Here is a 15,843-nt window from a genome sequence, read left to right on the forward strand (position 1 = left end):
CTGTGTCTCTGTGTCTCTGTGCAGATTTATGGTCTCTGTTCTGGCAGGATTGTGGGTATATATTGATCCTGATGAAAGAGACTCACTTCTTTTGGAAGAATACTTCTCCTCAACAGACTCTCCAAGTTGCATCAGATCTGGGAGGTTTCACTGAACTCACTTTCAAGAATGGCACAGAATCATGGTCCTTAACAGCTGTCTATCTTTCTCCTGTAAACATAAACAATATGGCCAAATATCACCGACAACCACTTATGCAATATACCTTCTGAAATTAAGTGTAATAATTTGCCCGTGCACTGTTTTGAAATATTGTTGTAATGATTCGATTTTTTCCATCACTCCAGAAAACCATGCTCCCCTGAGACGCAGCCTAATGCTGGTGTATTACTGAGTGAAAGAAATAGAAATGATGGTCTCTGGGATCTTTCTTTGCAGATATTTTTTTCTGTATCAAAGTTCTTTTTGATAATGTCTATTGGTATGTGCCACATTCCTATTGGCATTCCTTCATTTCACCTGCAAAGTACTGCAGATCTTGAACAAGTCCAACGTTTGCAGATTTTTAAGATTTCTCTCATGCAGAACTCATCCAGCTTAATTTGGCTAATGTCCAGCCAAAGTGCATCCTAAGCAAAATGACAAAGAGCGCCATCGTGTCCAACTTAAAGCGATTCTCTGGCGGAGAATCAAACTTACAAAATACCCACATAACCTGAATATAGACCATTGGCCAAAACAATTTTGTTATCTGAAGTTTGCGTCGGAGCCATGAGATTAGTGTTTATTACAACTAAAAACCCATGTGTTAGCACTGCACAAAATAAATCATCACATATATGTCTCATGTAACCTCTAATATATGCTTATGTTTTTTTCCGAACATTAACATTAATTCATTCGTTCATTCATTATCTGTAACCGCTTATCCAATTCAGGGTCGCGGTGGGTCCAGAGCCTACCTGGAATCATTGGGCGCAAGGCAGGAATACACCCTGGAGGGAGCGCCAGTCCTTCACAGGGCAACACAGACACACACATTCACTCACACACTCACACCTACGGACACTTTTGAGTCGCCATTCCACCTACCAACGTGTGTTTTTGGACTGTGGGAGGAACCCGGAGCGCCCGGAGGAAACCCACACGGACACAGGGAGAACACACCAACTCCTCACAGACAGTCACCCAGAGCGGGAATCGAACCCACAACCTCCAGGCCCCTGGAGCTGGTGCCCACTACCTGCTGCGCCACCGTGCCGCCCCATTAACATTATTGCTAAAAAATAATATAAATTATAAAATAGGTTGCCACAAATGAATTTAAACTAATATTCTGGCTTACATTAAACTTTACTGAACATGTCATCTGTATGCTCTGGGTGGCATGGTGGTGCAGCAGGTAATGTCACAGTGGTACAGCTCCAGTTGTTGTGGGTTTGAGCCCCACTGCGGGTGACTGTCTGTGTGGAGTTTGGTGTGTTCTCCCAATGTCCATGTGGGTTTCCTCCGGGTGTTCTGGTTTCCTCCCACGGTCCAAAAACACAACTTGACTGGCAACTAAAAAGTGTCAGAGGGTGTGAGTGAATATGTGAGTGTGCGTCACCTCCAGGGCATGTTCCTGCCTTGCACTCAGTGATTCCGGGTAGGCTCCGGACCCGCCACAAGCCTGAACTGGATAAACAGTTACAGACAATGAATGAATGAATGTAATCTGTACACATTACTCTGCACTCTTTCATTTTTTAGATTCAAAAAGGATAGTAAGGCTAGAGATAGCCTTACTGTATAGCTATGCATTTGTGTACACAACCGGCTGCATTTTGAACATAATTGTTCTCATAGTTGCCTGTGTACATTTTGTGTTACTAGAGGCTTCCACCAGAGAGCAGACCAGGTATCACAGACCATAAAATACCTTCCACATTTACACAGTGTGAGCACGAGATAATTAGCCTTTGGATAATTCCATGATCACATAAGAGTACTGACGATAGTGACACCTTGGTATATATTATGTAAAGCCTCTAAATCAAAGATGTTTTGACAATGGTGAGTTTGTGTCTCTGGTACTGACAGTGTCAGCCATTTTGATGTAACTTAGTGCCTGCACTGTTGTTCTGGTGTGTACTGCACCTTGAATAAGTACAGCATTCATTTCTGAGGATGTGGAAAACAGACCAACAAATCCAGCACATTATACACAAGGCAGTCATCATGTGTATGTAAATGCATAGTAAAAGCAAGTATATTTCTAACCTCATTCTCAGATAACAGCTGTTTTTTTCGTTTTTCACAGTGGAAGAATGTTCAGAAACAACCGTTTTTTTTTTTCAGGTCTGAAGCTAGAGTGAGGGTTTATATCTCAAAGATTGAATGTTTAAATATGTTACCTACACTCGTTAAAAAAAACATAAAACACATAAAAAAACACTACACACATAAAAAAAAAAGAAAACTAATTGATTATATCAGTCAATTTGCTTTTGTTGGAATGGCACAGTAAGTTGTAAAATGGGAAAAGTGAAAAGTCAAGCAATTAAATTGACAGTAGGCTGCACAAAAATAATACAGGCTTGTGTTAGCTGATATAACAAAATTATGTAGTGCTCTAACTGCTATCCTTCACTCTCCCAGTTTGGGAGTACTGTGTGTGATTGGGGCAGGTCCAGCTAGAGGGTGGAATTAGTTAAGAGTAAATTGGAGAGAATTTGGGTTGCAGTTAAATAAATGTTTCTCCCCATGTCCGCGTGGGTTTCTTCCGGGTGCTTCAGTGTCCTCCAACAGTCCAAAAACACACGTTGGTAGGTGGATTGGTGACTGTAGGTGTCTGTAGGTGTGTATGTGTGTGTGTGTGTGAGTGAAGGTGTGAGTGTGTGTCACAATGCGATGGACTGGCACCCCCTCCAGGCTGTTTTCTCACCTTGTGCCCTGTGATTCAGGGTAGGCTCTGGACACACCGCTCCAGTCCCTGGAGCTGTGTGACTGCAACACTGCCTGCTGCACCACCGTGCCTCCCCAAAATGAATACAATAAAAAATAATTACCTAAAAAAGAAAACTATGATAATGAATGGGGCGGTTTGGTGGTGCGGCAGGTAGTGTTGCAGTCACACAGCTCCAGGGACCTGGAGGTTGTGGGTTCTAGTCCCGCTCCGGGTGACTGTCTGTGAGGAGTTGGTGTGTTCTCCCTGTGTCCGCGTGGGTTTCCTCCGGGTGCTCCGGTTTCCTCCCACAGTCCAAAAAACACGTTGGTAAGTGGATTGGCGACTCAAACGTGTCCGTAGGTGTGAGTGTGTGAGTGAATGTGTGGGTGTGTGTGTTGCCCTGTGAAGGACTGGCGCCCCCTCCAGGGTGTATTCCCGCCTTGCGCCCAATGATTCCAGGTAGGCTCTGGACCCACCACGACACTGAACTGGATAAGCAGTTACAGATAATGAAAGAATGAATAATTAACAGTGCTTTTACTTCTATATTCAAAACCTACTTGCAACCTGTTGATATGCCGACATCTCTACACAGTTTTATAACACGGTGTGAGGACCAAGTTTTGTCTGCTCTGTCTTTTATTGTTCAATCTGTGGTGATTCTGCCCATGACTGAACCTCAATGAAGGCGATTCCAATTACCACTGAGAGCTTTCACCTCCCTTTGTGTCAATACGTCTGACTCACACCATTCATGTGCTGAGGCAGAAGCTCTTCAGAAAATGAAACAACACACACTTGCATCAAGCATTCTTGGAACACAAATACAAATACACACACACACACACACACACACATGCAAAAGTACTTCATCTTGCCTCTTTCTCATGACATGTCAGTCTTAGTGATTGAATGGGACACTACAGGAGACTGGTGTTGGTGAAATGGAACAGTTTTCTTTTTAATTTAGGGATTAATCAGAACTACAGTGGTGCAATTGCTGTGACTGCAAAATAGATGAGGTGTTTTGTATCTTCAATTATTCCACATTTGAACAAATAATATCATATTTATCCATACTTGTACATGTAGAGGACAGATTAACAGCAATAGTGCACTGAAGTGTAATCCTTGTTTAGGATGTGTTAACTTATTTTCACATACTGTCATTTTGTCAAGCATTGAATATCAACCCTATTGGAGGCTTATGTTTAATGTGCATGAGTGAGTTTGCCTGCAAGTGAGTTTCAAGCGAGGTCTTTGAGTTATTTAACAAATGTACCTGGGCCAGATGTGCCAACATTACTTCAAGTGGACGGTAAAGTTGGACAATATTTTGTACACAGCATTACAGGCCAATTATTAATCCCTTTACATGATAAGGGCTTTCAAGGGTAAGTCCTTGACCCATTTCTTTATAAAGAAATAGAAATTAGTGAATATACAAACATATTTTTACATTATATATTTTGCCATCTTGAGTTCGTTGTTTCATGTCCCACATTTTCCAACTGTCCTCTTCAGTGTTTTAAATAAGTTTAGTGTTATAAACTCTGACAAAATGCTTCTGCCCTCTACAGATTGAAATACAATATAGCAACCAGTGAGGCGTGTGTGTGTGAGTGTGTGTGTGTGTGTGTGTGTGTGTGTGTGTGTGTGTGTGTGTGTTTACTGCCATGGGTGGGTTAAATGCAGAACAAACATTTAATTGTACTTTGTAGAAGAATATTGGTTGTTAGCTGCTTTATATATGCAGGGTATACCCTTAAGGTTAAGTTATACTGTGTGATGAAAGCTAAGATTAACATGGGTAATATACACACACGCTAACGCACGCCAAAACCCATTACCTCGTTATATATATCATCCTGCTGGGTCACACCAGGTCAGAGATGTTTCCTCCTGTGCTCCATTACACTGCTTTCAACACTGTGTACCCGTATTTTATGATCATTTGACCTAGCAAAGCACAATCGGACCTGGCTAAATATACCGTTTCATAGATAATGGCAGCTATGCTACTTGTGCTAAAAATGGATCACATTCATCCATGGGGTGTATTGAGGAAAAGAGATACCAATCCCTGCTCTGTTCTTTTGTTCACTCTGCCCTTCTGAGGGTGTAATAAAGAGCTCCCTTGAGCAGAATGGCTCCTGACATTTTCTTTGATGCTTGCTACAATGTTCAGAGATGGACATGAAGAAGGATGAATATTAGCTTTTTAATCATTCATTTATTTATTTACTTCAAGCAGGAATTGACGGCTGATAGCTCTTTCAGTGCCCGAAACTGCAACTGAGCTCATCATGTTGCTAAATTAAACATAGAAAGAAGTCACTCCAGATATTCATACATGCACACACACACACACACACACACACACAGAGAGAGAGAGAGAGAGAGAGAGAGAGAGAGAGATTACTCATATAAACCAAACATAGCTTTCCATCTCTAGGCATTAGATGTGAGCAGTCTCACTTAACTGACTGATCTCATGTATTCTGCTCCTGAAGGACATAACGTGATGATATCATCTTGTGTCACAGTAAAAAAGAGAGAGCTTTTATCTGGGAAGAGGCAGCAGAGTGCTCCAGTTCATGCCCTAATGAAAGGATCACCATGTTGATGCACTAACTGCTGCTTTCGTGGGACCAAATATTCAATGCATTTGGATGGTTTTATCACCAAGCTTTGGAGAATGAGTGTTCCTCTGGGACTAATCAGGGAGAGAGTAGCTGTGACCAGTGCCTGGGCTAACCAGTAAAGTTAATTAATCAAGCCACAGAACACAGACAAACACAAGTTCTGATCTAGGGTGGGTGGCTCAGTAATCCTTGCCCTGGTGATTCTTTTTGACCCTCACATGAAAATATCAGGAGAATGTGCTTTATTTAAGCATTAAACTTTATATTTATTAGGTTATAAAACTGAATGTATACTGTCAGAAAAATTGTCACTGTGGTGTTACCCTCAAGAGTACATATTCCTACCATTAACTCATTCATTATCTGTAACTGCTTATCCAATTCAGGGTCACGGTGGGTCCAGAGCCTACCTGGAATCATCAAGCGCAAGGCAGGAGTACACCCTGGAAGGGGCGCCAGTCCTTCACAGGGCGACACAGACACACACACACACACACACACACCTACGGACACTTTCAAGTCACCAACCCACCTACCAATGTGTGTTTTTGGACTGTGGGAGGAAACCCACGCAGACACACCACACTCCTCGCAGACAGTCACCCAGAGTGGGAATCGAACCCACAACCTCCAGGTCACTGGAGCTGTGTGACACTACCTACTGCGCCACCATGCCGCCCCCTACCATTAGAGTACCTTATTTTATTTAATTTTAGAGGTTTTTTTTTTTAAATACTACGATTTTCTGAATTGTGTATTTTTGTAGACAAAGGTCTCAGTTAACAAACAATGTAAGGAACAGGGAACAGGTTATTTATTAATATACCTTTTATGAAAATGAACATTTATTTATTTCATAATGATTTGTTTCGACACGGTGAGATACACCAAAAGGCACTATTTCAATTAGATCAATGCAACTAGAGTGTAAAGTTCTCAAGAATCTAAAAATAGTGTTATGTGGCAGAGATACATGATTAAATTCGTTATACGCCGTTTTGTTCTAATTACACACTAGTTTGAAAACCTATTTAATACTAAGCATATATAATCAATGTTTTTAAACATAAATAACATCAAAGCATGTAGTTCAGCCTGTGTTTTAATATATAGACACATATTTTTAGAAAAAAAGGAAGCCTGAAGCATACCCGCAGGAAGTAGTAGTGCTACACCACCCCCTGTTGGCGCTGGGAGTACAACTGAAAAAAAAAACTCGTAAAAGCGGAGCATTTTTGCGGAGCCCCCAGAAGTTACGTGGATGTACGGTACAGGAGGAGACGGTGGTTTTGCGTTGTGAGTGGACACAGCGGACGCAGACAAAAACTCGTCTTATTCTCAAACAAACGTTTTAATAACACTTCTGCTGCTGTTTATTTTCAAGAAATAATGTTTAAAAAATGATGAAAAGCATAAACCTGCATGATTATGGCTGCTGTACCACTGTCAGTCTATTAATATGAAAAAAACATTTTCTAACCTGCGCCGTCAGAACAATTACAGACAGCAACACAGAAGACAGAAGGGGGACTGACACATTACCACTTACACATATGCGTAACATATTGGACTGTTTGTATTAATGCTATAACAAAGGCTTCCCTTAGCGCCAGCCCTGAGGTAAAAAAAAACTGTTTTGTGTTTTTGTGAGGCACCTAACAAGGCAAAATATTTCCCTTCCGTTTTTTAGATGCAATTTTCCTTTATGTGTTTAACATGGTAAAAACTCATCTGCTGAATGCAGTAAATGTTGTAGGTGGAAGGGTAGAGTGGTGACCAAAAGTGTCACCTGCAATTTCAACACGAGTGCACCCTGAGGTTTCGAATTAGAACTAGCAATAAATACGACTTTATCATTAAAATGGTCTTTTTGCAATATGTGATATCTTATTTAAATAATATTCATTGTTCAAGTTCAGAGCCTGCATTTTAACACATAATGAAATTACCTAAATTTAATGATCATACATAGATCCTTCAGATTTATATTTTTAAATATGGATATATTGTTTTATTATTGTTGTTGTTGTTGTTGTTATTATTATTATTATTACTTGTTTTCCATTCGTATTGCATCAGTGTTTATTGATTAGCCGGGATGTTGAAGCCCTAGTTTGATGTCCTATGTAGTGCGCACTAAGAAGGATGTAGGGAACCATTTGTGAGACGAGCGTGCTTCAAATTTGTTGAGCGTTGTTTCCTTTAATACGGGAGTTGAGCAGAAACACAGGAAAGCGGAAACGGGTTGTGGCAATATCGTTGTTTTATTTTACCACCTGAATTAAGCAGTCTAAGGTGAGAGTGTTTATCTTTAATATATTATCAGATTTTCACGGGAACGTTTAACCATTAGATGGAAGGTTTTCTTTCTTTACGAGAAGCTGCTAGATAACACAGCCCTAACCGGCTAGGCTCCTTTTCTGCCTTACTGTTTCATTTACTGATGCGAAATAACGTTTAAAGTCATTGTTTTGTGAAGAAGTTAAAATTCTGTGCAGATGTAAGCCTTCAGAGACTTGTTAGGACGCTTGGCTAACAAACTGTTGTTGTTTTTTTGGCTAGTGATAGCACTCCCCGGTTAGCCGTTAGCTCACTGTACGACGTCTAAAGGAAGACGAGAAGGGGTTTGTTCTGATTTAGAAATTAATATAACGTTAATATTAACCTCCCATTCCTGACGAAGAGTGGATATAAAAATGGGAAAAGATATCGCTAGAGGGGAAAAATCTGTGTAAAAGCTGATTTTCAAGTTCTGTATGTTCTCTAGCCATAAAACTTAAATGTATCTATCACTAGATGATAATAAAACCGTGTAACGCGGTAGATTTAGCTACAAGAAAGTGTTACCACAGCTGCTTATCGATTATTAGTCTAGTTAAGTACTTGTAGTCAATTTTTAACCACGGGTATTGTTTAATTTTCCGCCCCACCTTAAATTGTGCGGCGGTTACATTCAAATTTTGCTAGGGCGAGATTTTATAATTTCTAACTGAAATATGCCAGATTTTAAACGCTTTTGAAAAGCCAGTTTTAGCCCCGTTCACAGTTTATACTCGTGTGTATTTCGCTGTAATAAAGACGCTGTATGAGGAGCCGGTGGTGGGTGTAGTTGTTTATATAGTGTTAGCTACGCACGGATCAAGCCCAATTAGCCAAGTCTCTGGAGATAAACAGTGTGAAATGAGATCCCGGCGGCTGGATCTGCTTTTACGGCCCTAGCGAGGGGCAGTGAATGTCCTGGAGTAGGATTTCGCCTTTGTAATTTTTATGACCCAAGCTTTTTTTTTCCCCCTCCGCGTTGTAGCTTTGGCAGAATGCGGCGCTCGAAACGATTGCGCTCTCCGGATGGATGGCTGTCGGAGTACAGCTGCGAGGAGCGGATAGAGGTCCACAAGAAGCCGAGAAGGAGCTCCAGGAGTGTGGAGAGAGAGCGGAGACACGGCCGTTACCACCACTACAGGACTTACGAAAGGTAGCCCTGATTTACAAATGCTCCTTTAATTTTTTTTCTCTCATGTGTACGGCTTTTCAGGCATTAGGAAAGAGAAAGGCAGGAATTATAGAGATTAAGTGAGCGATGTCATTTTACGTTTCTTAGTACTGGGTCTATGTCAACTGCAATGCACCACTAGTGACATCTGTGTAAAAAGTGTCACCATACATAGACTGCTCTAAATCCAGGTACACTGGACTAAATGTGTTGTTTTTTTTAGATATAGAATAACGCACGTCTGTTGAGTGTTCTTTAAGGCTTGAAGTTATCCACACTCTGCTAAAAGTTTATGATAATGACAAAATATATTATTGCACTCTTCTCTCTTACTGTTTATATTTTTGTGCTTGGAATGCAATGTACTGTACACATTGTACCAAGGATAAATCTAAGTGTTGGAGCCAACAATTCAGAGAATCCAGTGCAGGAGATATCGTTCCTATGATGCATATTGTATTTCCACTCCCCCACGCCCTCCCCCTGAATTTATTTTTCTATGGGGTCAGATATAAGGTGTTGTTTCCTTTGGGATTTACACTGAGCAGAGATTAAATGCTTAGAGAAAATAGACAGCTGCATGTTTAATTCTTGAACTTTCACGTACGGTGAGGGGGCAACTTGAGAGCCTGTAAATGTGTAAACTGCTGTAATTATTAGAATGTGTTAAACTGCTATGGTCAGGAAAAACATGTTGCTCTATTGTTGCCATTTTAAAAACGACATGGTTAGAAATACTTTCTGAATACAGAACCAGAGGAAATGGTCCAAATATTTTGTTACGTCAACTTGCATTTAAATTTGCTTATCTTCAAATGTTTTTTTTTTTTCTTCTTCAGTTTCAAGTATTAGTTCCAATAGTAATGATATATATATATTTATTGGCAGGGTTTATTTTTATGTACTATATTTTTTGTGCATGTAAAACGCATGTCAGTTAAATGATACAAGTTCCTGCCATACCATGAGTTGTGGCATCCTATTAAAGGATTTACTACTACAACATTGACAAGTTTAAACATTGCTTTCCTCAAGCTGTCTGTTTGTGTGTGAGGAAGAGTGAAGGGCTCCCAGAGGTACAGTTTCTGAGGCTTGCTCTAAGTATAGCCACTGTTGAGGATCCCTTCCTTCTGGAAAGACATTTGATGCTTTTTGACGCCTGGCAGGTCAAGATGCAGAATTCTTCACACACATTCTGAGAGGGCTAATAAACTGTATAAGACAGACTTGTGTTTAAATTTTTGATGTAGAGAAGCTGATTGTCTCCAATTGGGTACTTGAAGATGTTATGAAGAAGGTACTGTACATTCTGTTATTTCCATGTCTGTGACTTTCATTATTTCTGCAGGTGCCACAAATCTAGAAAGCTGGAGTACACGGAGCGTAGGGCGCAAGAGCCCAGCCTTGAGTTACAGAGAAATGAGAAGAGAGCTGACGATCGAGCTGTTCCCATGAGGGAACGGGAGAGGGACAGGGACTGGCACCACTACAGCAAATCTTCAGCACACAGCGGCCAAAGTCGCCGTGGCAGCAGAGAACACCAGCGCTCTCACCACCACAGCCATCGATCACACTCGGTAAATGCTTTCACTATTATACTTTTGGTTTAAGGGTGGCTTCTGATGTGCCCTAATAGTTTTTGTTTTGCTCATGAATCTATGTTTTATATTTTGAGAGAAATATCTCTTGCGTCTATTTTAAGTACAGAAACAACCAGTGATGTTTTTAAAATAAAAATGTATGTTAGGAAGCTTCTATATGGATTTTATATTAGAGAAGTCAAGAAGGTTCTAAATTGCTTATATATTGCTTAAACATTATGGTAAATATACAGCCAATTTCAAGTGTTTTAAAGGAATGGTTTAGTGAAAAATCTGTTTTACAGTTTTTTTTAGTACACCAAATCAGGATATGTTTAGTTTTATTCTGAAACTTAAGTTATCAGGCTAAAGTTTGCCAACAAATATTACAAGTCGGTAGTTACCCAAATCTTTTCAGTGAATGCATGTCCAAACATCTCTCTCAACATGCTCACCAGGATTTTCCGGTCTCACGAACATGTTTATGTGGTTAAGAATGTGCAGAATGTGAATTGGAATTTTGCTAAAGGTATTTTACACAGGCAAGGGATTTCTCTTGCTGTGTGCACACATGTATAATGTTTACTAAACAGACAAGTACATATGATATTTATGATATTCAAGAAAGTAAAGCAAGGAAAAAGAATTCCACCATAAACACGTCAGCAACCATATGTTGTGGTAAATTAAAAAAATATATATATTGTCCTTATGTGCAGGGTCTAGCAATGAATTGCAGGAAACCTTAGAAGTCTTGATTGCAATCTAGCATCCAAATGCCTGAAAGACATGCGTGCGGAGGATGTTCTGTGGGTCTGGTGGAATTCGCCACCTGTTGTCTAAATTAGCTTGCCCTGGCCATCAGCTGCAGTGTGAAGTTTAAGCTTCTGTAGTTCATGGTTTGAAGATGTAGAGAGAGGTTTTGAGAATGACATTATAGAGAAGATTTGGGTGTCTCCTGATTTACTGGGGTTTTTGAGCAATGTTGCCAAATACCAGAGACTTTAAAAACTCTGAAGCAGAACATTTAGGCTGATGAACTGCATCTGGATTAAATAGTAATTGAACTTGTGATTAGATTTTTTGCATAACCATTCATTTAATTACTGAATTAATAGACTGAAATATAATTTACAAAGTATATTGTACTATTGCTCTACTTTATTCCAAGTCTCATGTCTGAAAATGTTGTTGCCATGTCTCTCTTCTGTAACATACACTATGTTGGCCCCTGTGCCGTTTCTTGGGGCTGAATTTGAAATTGCTGCTGCCGTGGCCTGGTGCGGGTTTCTGAACTGGTCCGACTCTCTTCCTCTACTTCACCAACCTTCTTGCTGAATGAATGAATGACACGTTCGGGCCTGGTTCTGACTGGTGTTTGATGGTGGTGATGATGATGATGGTGATGATGGTGGTGATGCTGGTGTCCATGAACTTCACTCCTCTTCCAGAAAAGTCATCGCAGGAAAAGAACCAGGAGTTTTGAGGATGATGAGGAGGGTCACCTGATCTATCACAATGGACACATGCTAAGAGCAAGATGTATAGAATACATATCATTCTCTGTCTGTTCTGTCTAGTGGTTGGGAGAGTTCAAGTTAATATTAGGTAACATTTGAAGGGGAGCTGAAGTATTTTTACAGTGGATGTAACTAAATACCTTGTAGTATCTTGCTGGATGTTTGCACGCTTTTTAAACAAGTAAATATCAGTATATACATATACACAGTAAAAATGTTCACACAGTCCCCTGTAGTTCATTCACTAGCTCTGATAATCTGCTATCATTGAGCCATACTGAAATCCTTCTGTTTATCTTCTTCACAGATGAGATTGTAAGCACTTTAGGAGAAGGAGCTTTTGGAAAAGTAGTGGAGTGCATTGACCACTCAAAGTAAGCTTTTAATCTCACTCACTGCCTAATTTATGGAGCTCCTAAAACCTAGAAATATGTGCTATTGGTTTCTCCTCATCTGTTGTCCATGTTGTGTTGGCAGAGATGGTATGAGAGTGGCCCTGAAGATCATCAAAAATCTAGAACGTTATCGTGAAGCAGCTATGTCAGAGGTGGAGGTGCTGGAACAAATGAACTCTCTGGATTCTGAAAAGAAATTGTGGGTTTTCTTTAATTTATTATTATTATTATTATTTTTTTTTATTGGTTGAAAAACAAATGGAATAGCATTTCTAAAGTGTGAAAATAAACTGTGTATATCCCTTTCAGTGCCTGTGTGCGTATGCTGGACTGGTTTGACCACCACGGCCACATCTGTATTGTGTTTGAGTTGCTGGGGCTGAGCACATACGACTTTCTAAAAGAGAATGGCTTTTTGCCCTTCACAGTGGACCAGATCAGACACATGGCATTTCAGATCTTCAGAGCTGTGCATTGTAAGCACACAGTGATTGCTTTACCAAAAGTCTTTGAATTGCACATTACATATAATGTTATATATTATTAGATATTTGTTCTTGTCTTGTATTTGATTACATATGTTTTTTTTTTTATCTGAAGTTCTTCATCAGAATAAACTAACACACACAGACTTGAAACCAGAAAATATTCTGTTTGTGGACTCGTACTATGACATTGAATACAACGGCAAATTGGTGAGCTATGGCGTTCAGCATCTGTTCTTTTTTCAAATTTTAGTGTTAGCTTTAGGCAGTGCTAAAGTGCCCCTGTTTTTACTGATACAGAAACGGGATGAGAGAACATTGAAGAACCTTGATGTGAAAGTGGTTGACTTTGGAAATGCAACATATGACCACGAGCACCACACTTCAGTGGTGTCAACACGCCACTACAGAGCACCTGAGGTCATCTTGGGTAAGAGGCTCATTACATTAAAATGAGGCTATTTCAAGGACAGTGTTTCATAACCTTTTAAAGCTGCAGTTCATTTACACATAGCATTATTTGTTCTTCATTTGCACTGCCAGAGCTTGGCTGGAACCAGGCCTGTGATGTTTGGAGTCTGGGCTGCATTCTAATTGAGTACTATTTGGGATTAACCCTGTTTCAGGCAAGTACCAAAAGAGAGCACTCTTCAGTCCATCTACTATTTTGATGATAACATTGTACTTATGACACACGTCCATAATGTGTTACAGACTCATGACAGCAAGGAGCATCTGGCCATGATGGAGAGAGTTCTGGGCCCCATACCTGTCCACATGCTTCAGAAAACAAAGTAGGAATAAAACATTATTTCATTTGCTTTCATATAGTGGGATAGCCTTTTTCTCTCTCAAGTTTCAGCACAGTAAATGGAAGCCTCAGGTAAACACCAAACTCTGGTTTGTTTATAGGAAGCAGCGCTATGTTTACCATGACAAGCTGGACTGGGATGAGCAAAGTTCATCAGGGAGATATGTAAGGAAGCACTGCAAACCTCTCAAGGTATTTCACTCAGAATATCCAGACTTCGTCACACGTAAAGTGATGCAGATGATTTCATTTAGTTTTGCCTTGATACAAATAACTAAGCTTACTTTGTTCACATCTATTTATGCATTAATACAAGGGCTTGTTTACTCTTCCAGCAATACATGTCCTCAAAGAGCAAGGACCATGAGCAGCTGTTTGACCTGCTCCAGAAGATGATGGACTATGATGTGTCCAAACGCATCACCCTGGACGATGCCCTCAGACACGCTTTTTTTGCACCTCTTTGGAAAGAGAGTAAAAAGTGATCTTTTCATCGGCTTTACCTCATTACAGCTCCCAGGGAGATTTCTGCTGACTGTATCAGTCTGCTTCAAAGGAGCAATAAGTAGCACTTAAAACTTGAACTGTTAAGAAAAGGATTTCTTAATAAATGCAGCTATACCTCATCTGCATGGTGAACAAAGACAAACGGTGATCTTGTATTTCCTGCAGAGAGCCAGCTCGCCAGTAAACAGCTATACCATGCAAATACTACTTGTTTCTCCTTGAGGATTTTGTGCTTGATTACTGTTCGTATTTAACAATTGATGGAGTGTAAGAGCCATGTCCTGATGTATTTTGTCATTAAACTTGAGTATCTTTTCTTTTATTTAAAGGTGCATTGTTTTCTTTACAACTGTAATTGTTGTTTTGCATTTGTGATTTTGAATCATGGAGAACTATTTTCTGCACTTTTTAGTGTTTTCTTTGCTGTACCGTGCCAACTTCAACACTGTAATTAAATCAGTTGTTGGAATAGCATCATTACACCTGGAAAAACAAGCACAGAAAATTTTACTCACAAACCATTAGAAACTGTAATCGTTGGGGTTGAAATGTAGCAAGTTCACAATCCAGTAAAAAGAAATGTAGAAGTTCAAAGGAAAAGAGTACAATGCAAAAATTTTTATAATAGTGACATGTTAGATTGGGAGGAAAACGTCAAAACAAATGACACAAACATTTCAAAACGGCTTATGGTTCCCAAGGACTGTCGGGTGTGGCCTAATACTCTGAGTGCATAGTTCACATCCTGAAGTGCAGCTTTCCAAATGGCTGAAATTAGTGAGTGGTTTAATGCAGTAGAATACCAGCTCAGTACAAACACTGTCCAGTGTTTTTGTGGAGATGCTTCATAGAAGACCCCATGTACTAACCACACTGGTGAATGATTCACCCTCTGTTCTTGCTGGATAAATTACAACAACATTATGTCAAACCTTCCAATTTTTTAGGTGCATCACTCAACACTGTGGCTACGCATTTAGGCTTTGAAACGGCAATGTTCCAAAGACAGTTTCTAATGGACAAGTTCAGACAAAAAAAGGATTTCTTACGTAAGAAACCTATGGAACAGCTCTACTTGTGGGGCAGGGCTTTCAAGATTTTCAATCTTATAAATATGTAAATCCAAAGAACATAAGTTTTAAGTGTTGAAAGGAAACTTAAATCTCTTCAGATATTTGGTTATCACCATCAATGTGTGTCCTGTAGGTGGCACCGCAACTCCACAACAAGTCATGATTGGAGAATGGACTTGGTAGTGGAGACGAAAAGAGTTGGTAGTGGACACGACAGATTGAGTGCACACTTGGTCTAGGAAATTCAGATTTGAGAACTCCACTCTTAGGGAAAAGGTGCTACAGAATTAATTTATTTGCAGATCCTTTTAAGTTTTCTTTAGAAATGTAGGCCTTATTTGTAAACCTTTGTATTCACAAATTCATTCATTCAACTGTAATGCTATTATTCTGTTCAGGGTTGAGTCGGTC

At 39.9% G+C, this 15,843-nt stretch overlaps 1 protein-coding gene across 2 annotated transcripts; it reads left to right on the plus strand.

Annotated features, from left to right (window-relative positions):
* Positions 1-7,746: 7,746 nt before the first annotated feature.
* clk4b (CDC-like kinase 4b) lies at positions 7,747-14,702 on the plus strand. 2 transcript variants are annotated; one of them, XM_066645588.1, is made up of 13 exons: positions 7,747-7,866; positions 8,876-9,043; positions 10,410-10,638; positions 12,093-12,183; positions 12,469-12,535; positions 12,639-12,755; positions 12,866-13,032; positions 13,157-13,251; positions 13,342-13,471; positions 13,585-13,667; positions 13,756-13,835; positions 13,954-14,044; positions 14,188-14,702. In XM_066645588.1, exons 2-13 carry the CDS (start codon positions 8,886-8,888, stop codon positions 14,335-14,337), a joined length of 1,458 nt encoding a protein of 485 aa, XP_066501685.1. In that variant the 5' UTR covers positions 7,747-7,866; positions 8,876-8,885; the 3' UTR covers positions 14,338-14,702. The 2 variants fall into 2 exon arrangements, with proteins under 2 accessions (XP_066501685.1, XP_066501686.1); XM_066645589.1 differs by lacking the exons at positions 7,747-7,866; positions 8,876-9,043; positions 12,093-12,183 and having other exon boundaries at positions 10,587-10,638; positions 14,188-14,695.
* Positions 14,703-15,843: the final 1,141 nt, after the last annotated feature.

Source organism: Hoplias malabaricus, chromosome 15, assembly GCF_029633855.1.
Source record: "Hoplias malabaricus isolate fHopMal1 chromosome 15, fHopMal1.hap1, whole genome shotgun sequence".
Lineage (NCBI taxonomy): Eukaryota > Metazoa > Chordata > Actinopteri > Characiformes > Erythrinidae > Hoplias > Hoplias malabaricus.

Coding starts and splice junctions, on each gene's coding strand:
- clk4b (XM_066645588.1), top strand. CDS start 8,886: ATGCGGCGCTCGAAACGATTGCGCTCTCCGGATGGATGGCTGTCGGAG. Junction 12,184..12,468: donor ACACATGCTAAGAGCAAGAT/GTATAGAATACA, acceptor TCTTCTTCACAG/ATGAGATTGTAAGCACTTTA. Junction 13,472..13,584: donor AGCACCTGAGGTCATCTTGG/GTAAGAGGCTCA, acceptor TTGCACTGCCAG/AGCTTGGCTGGAACCAGGCC.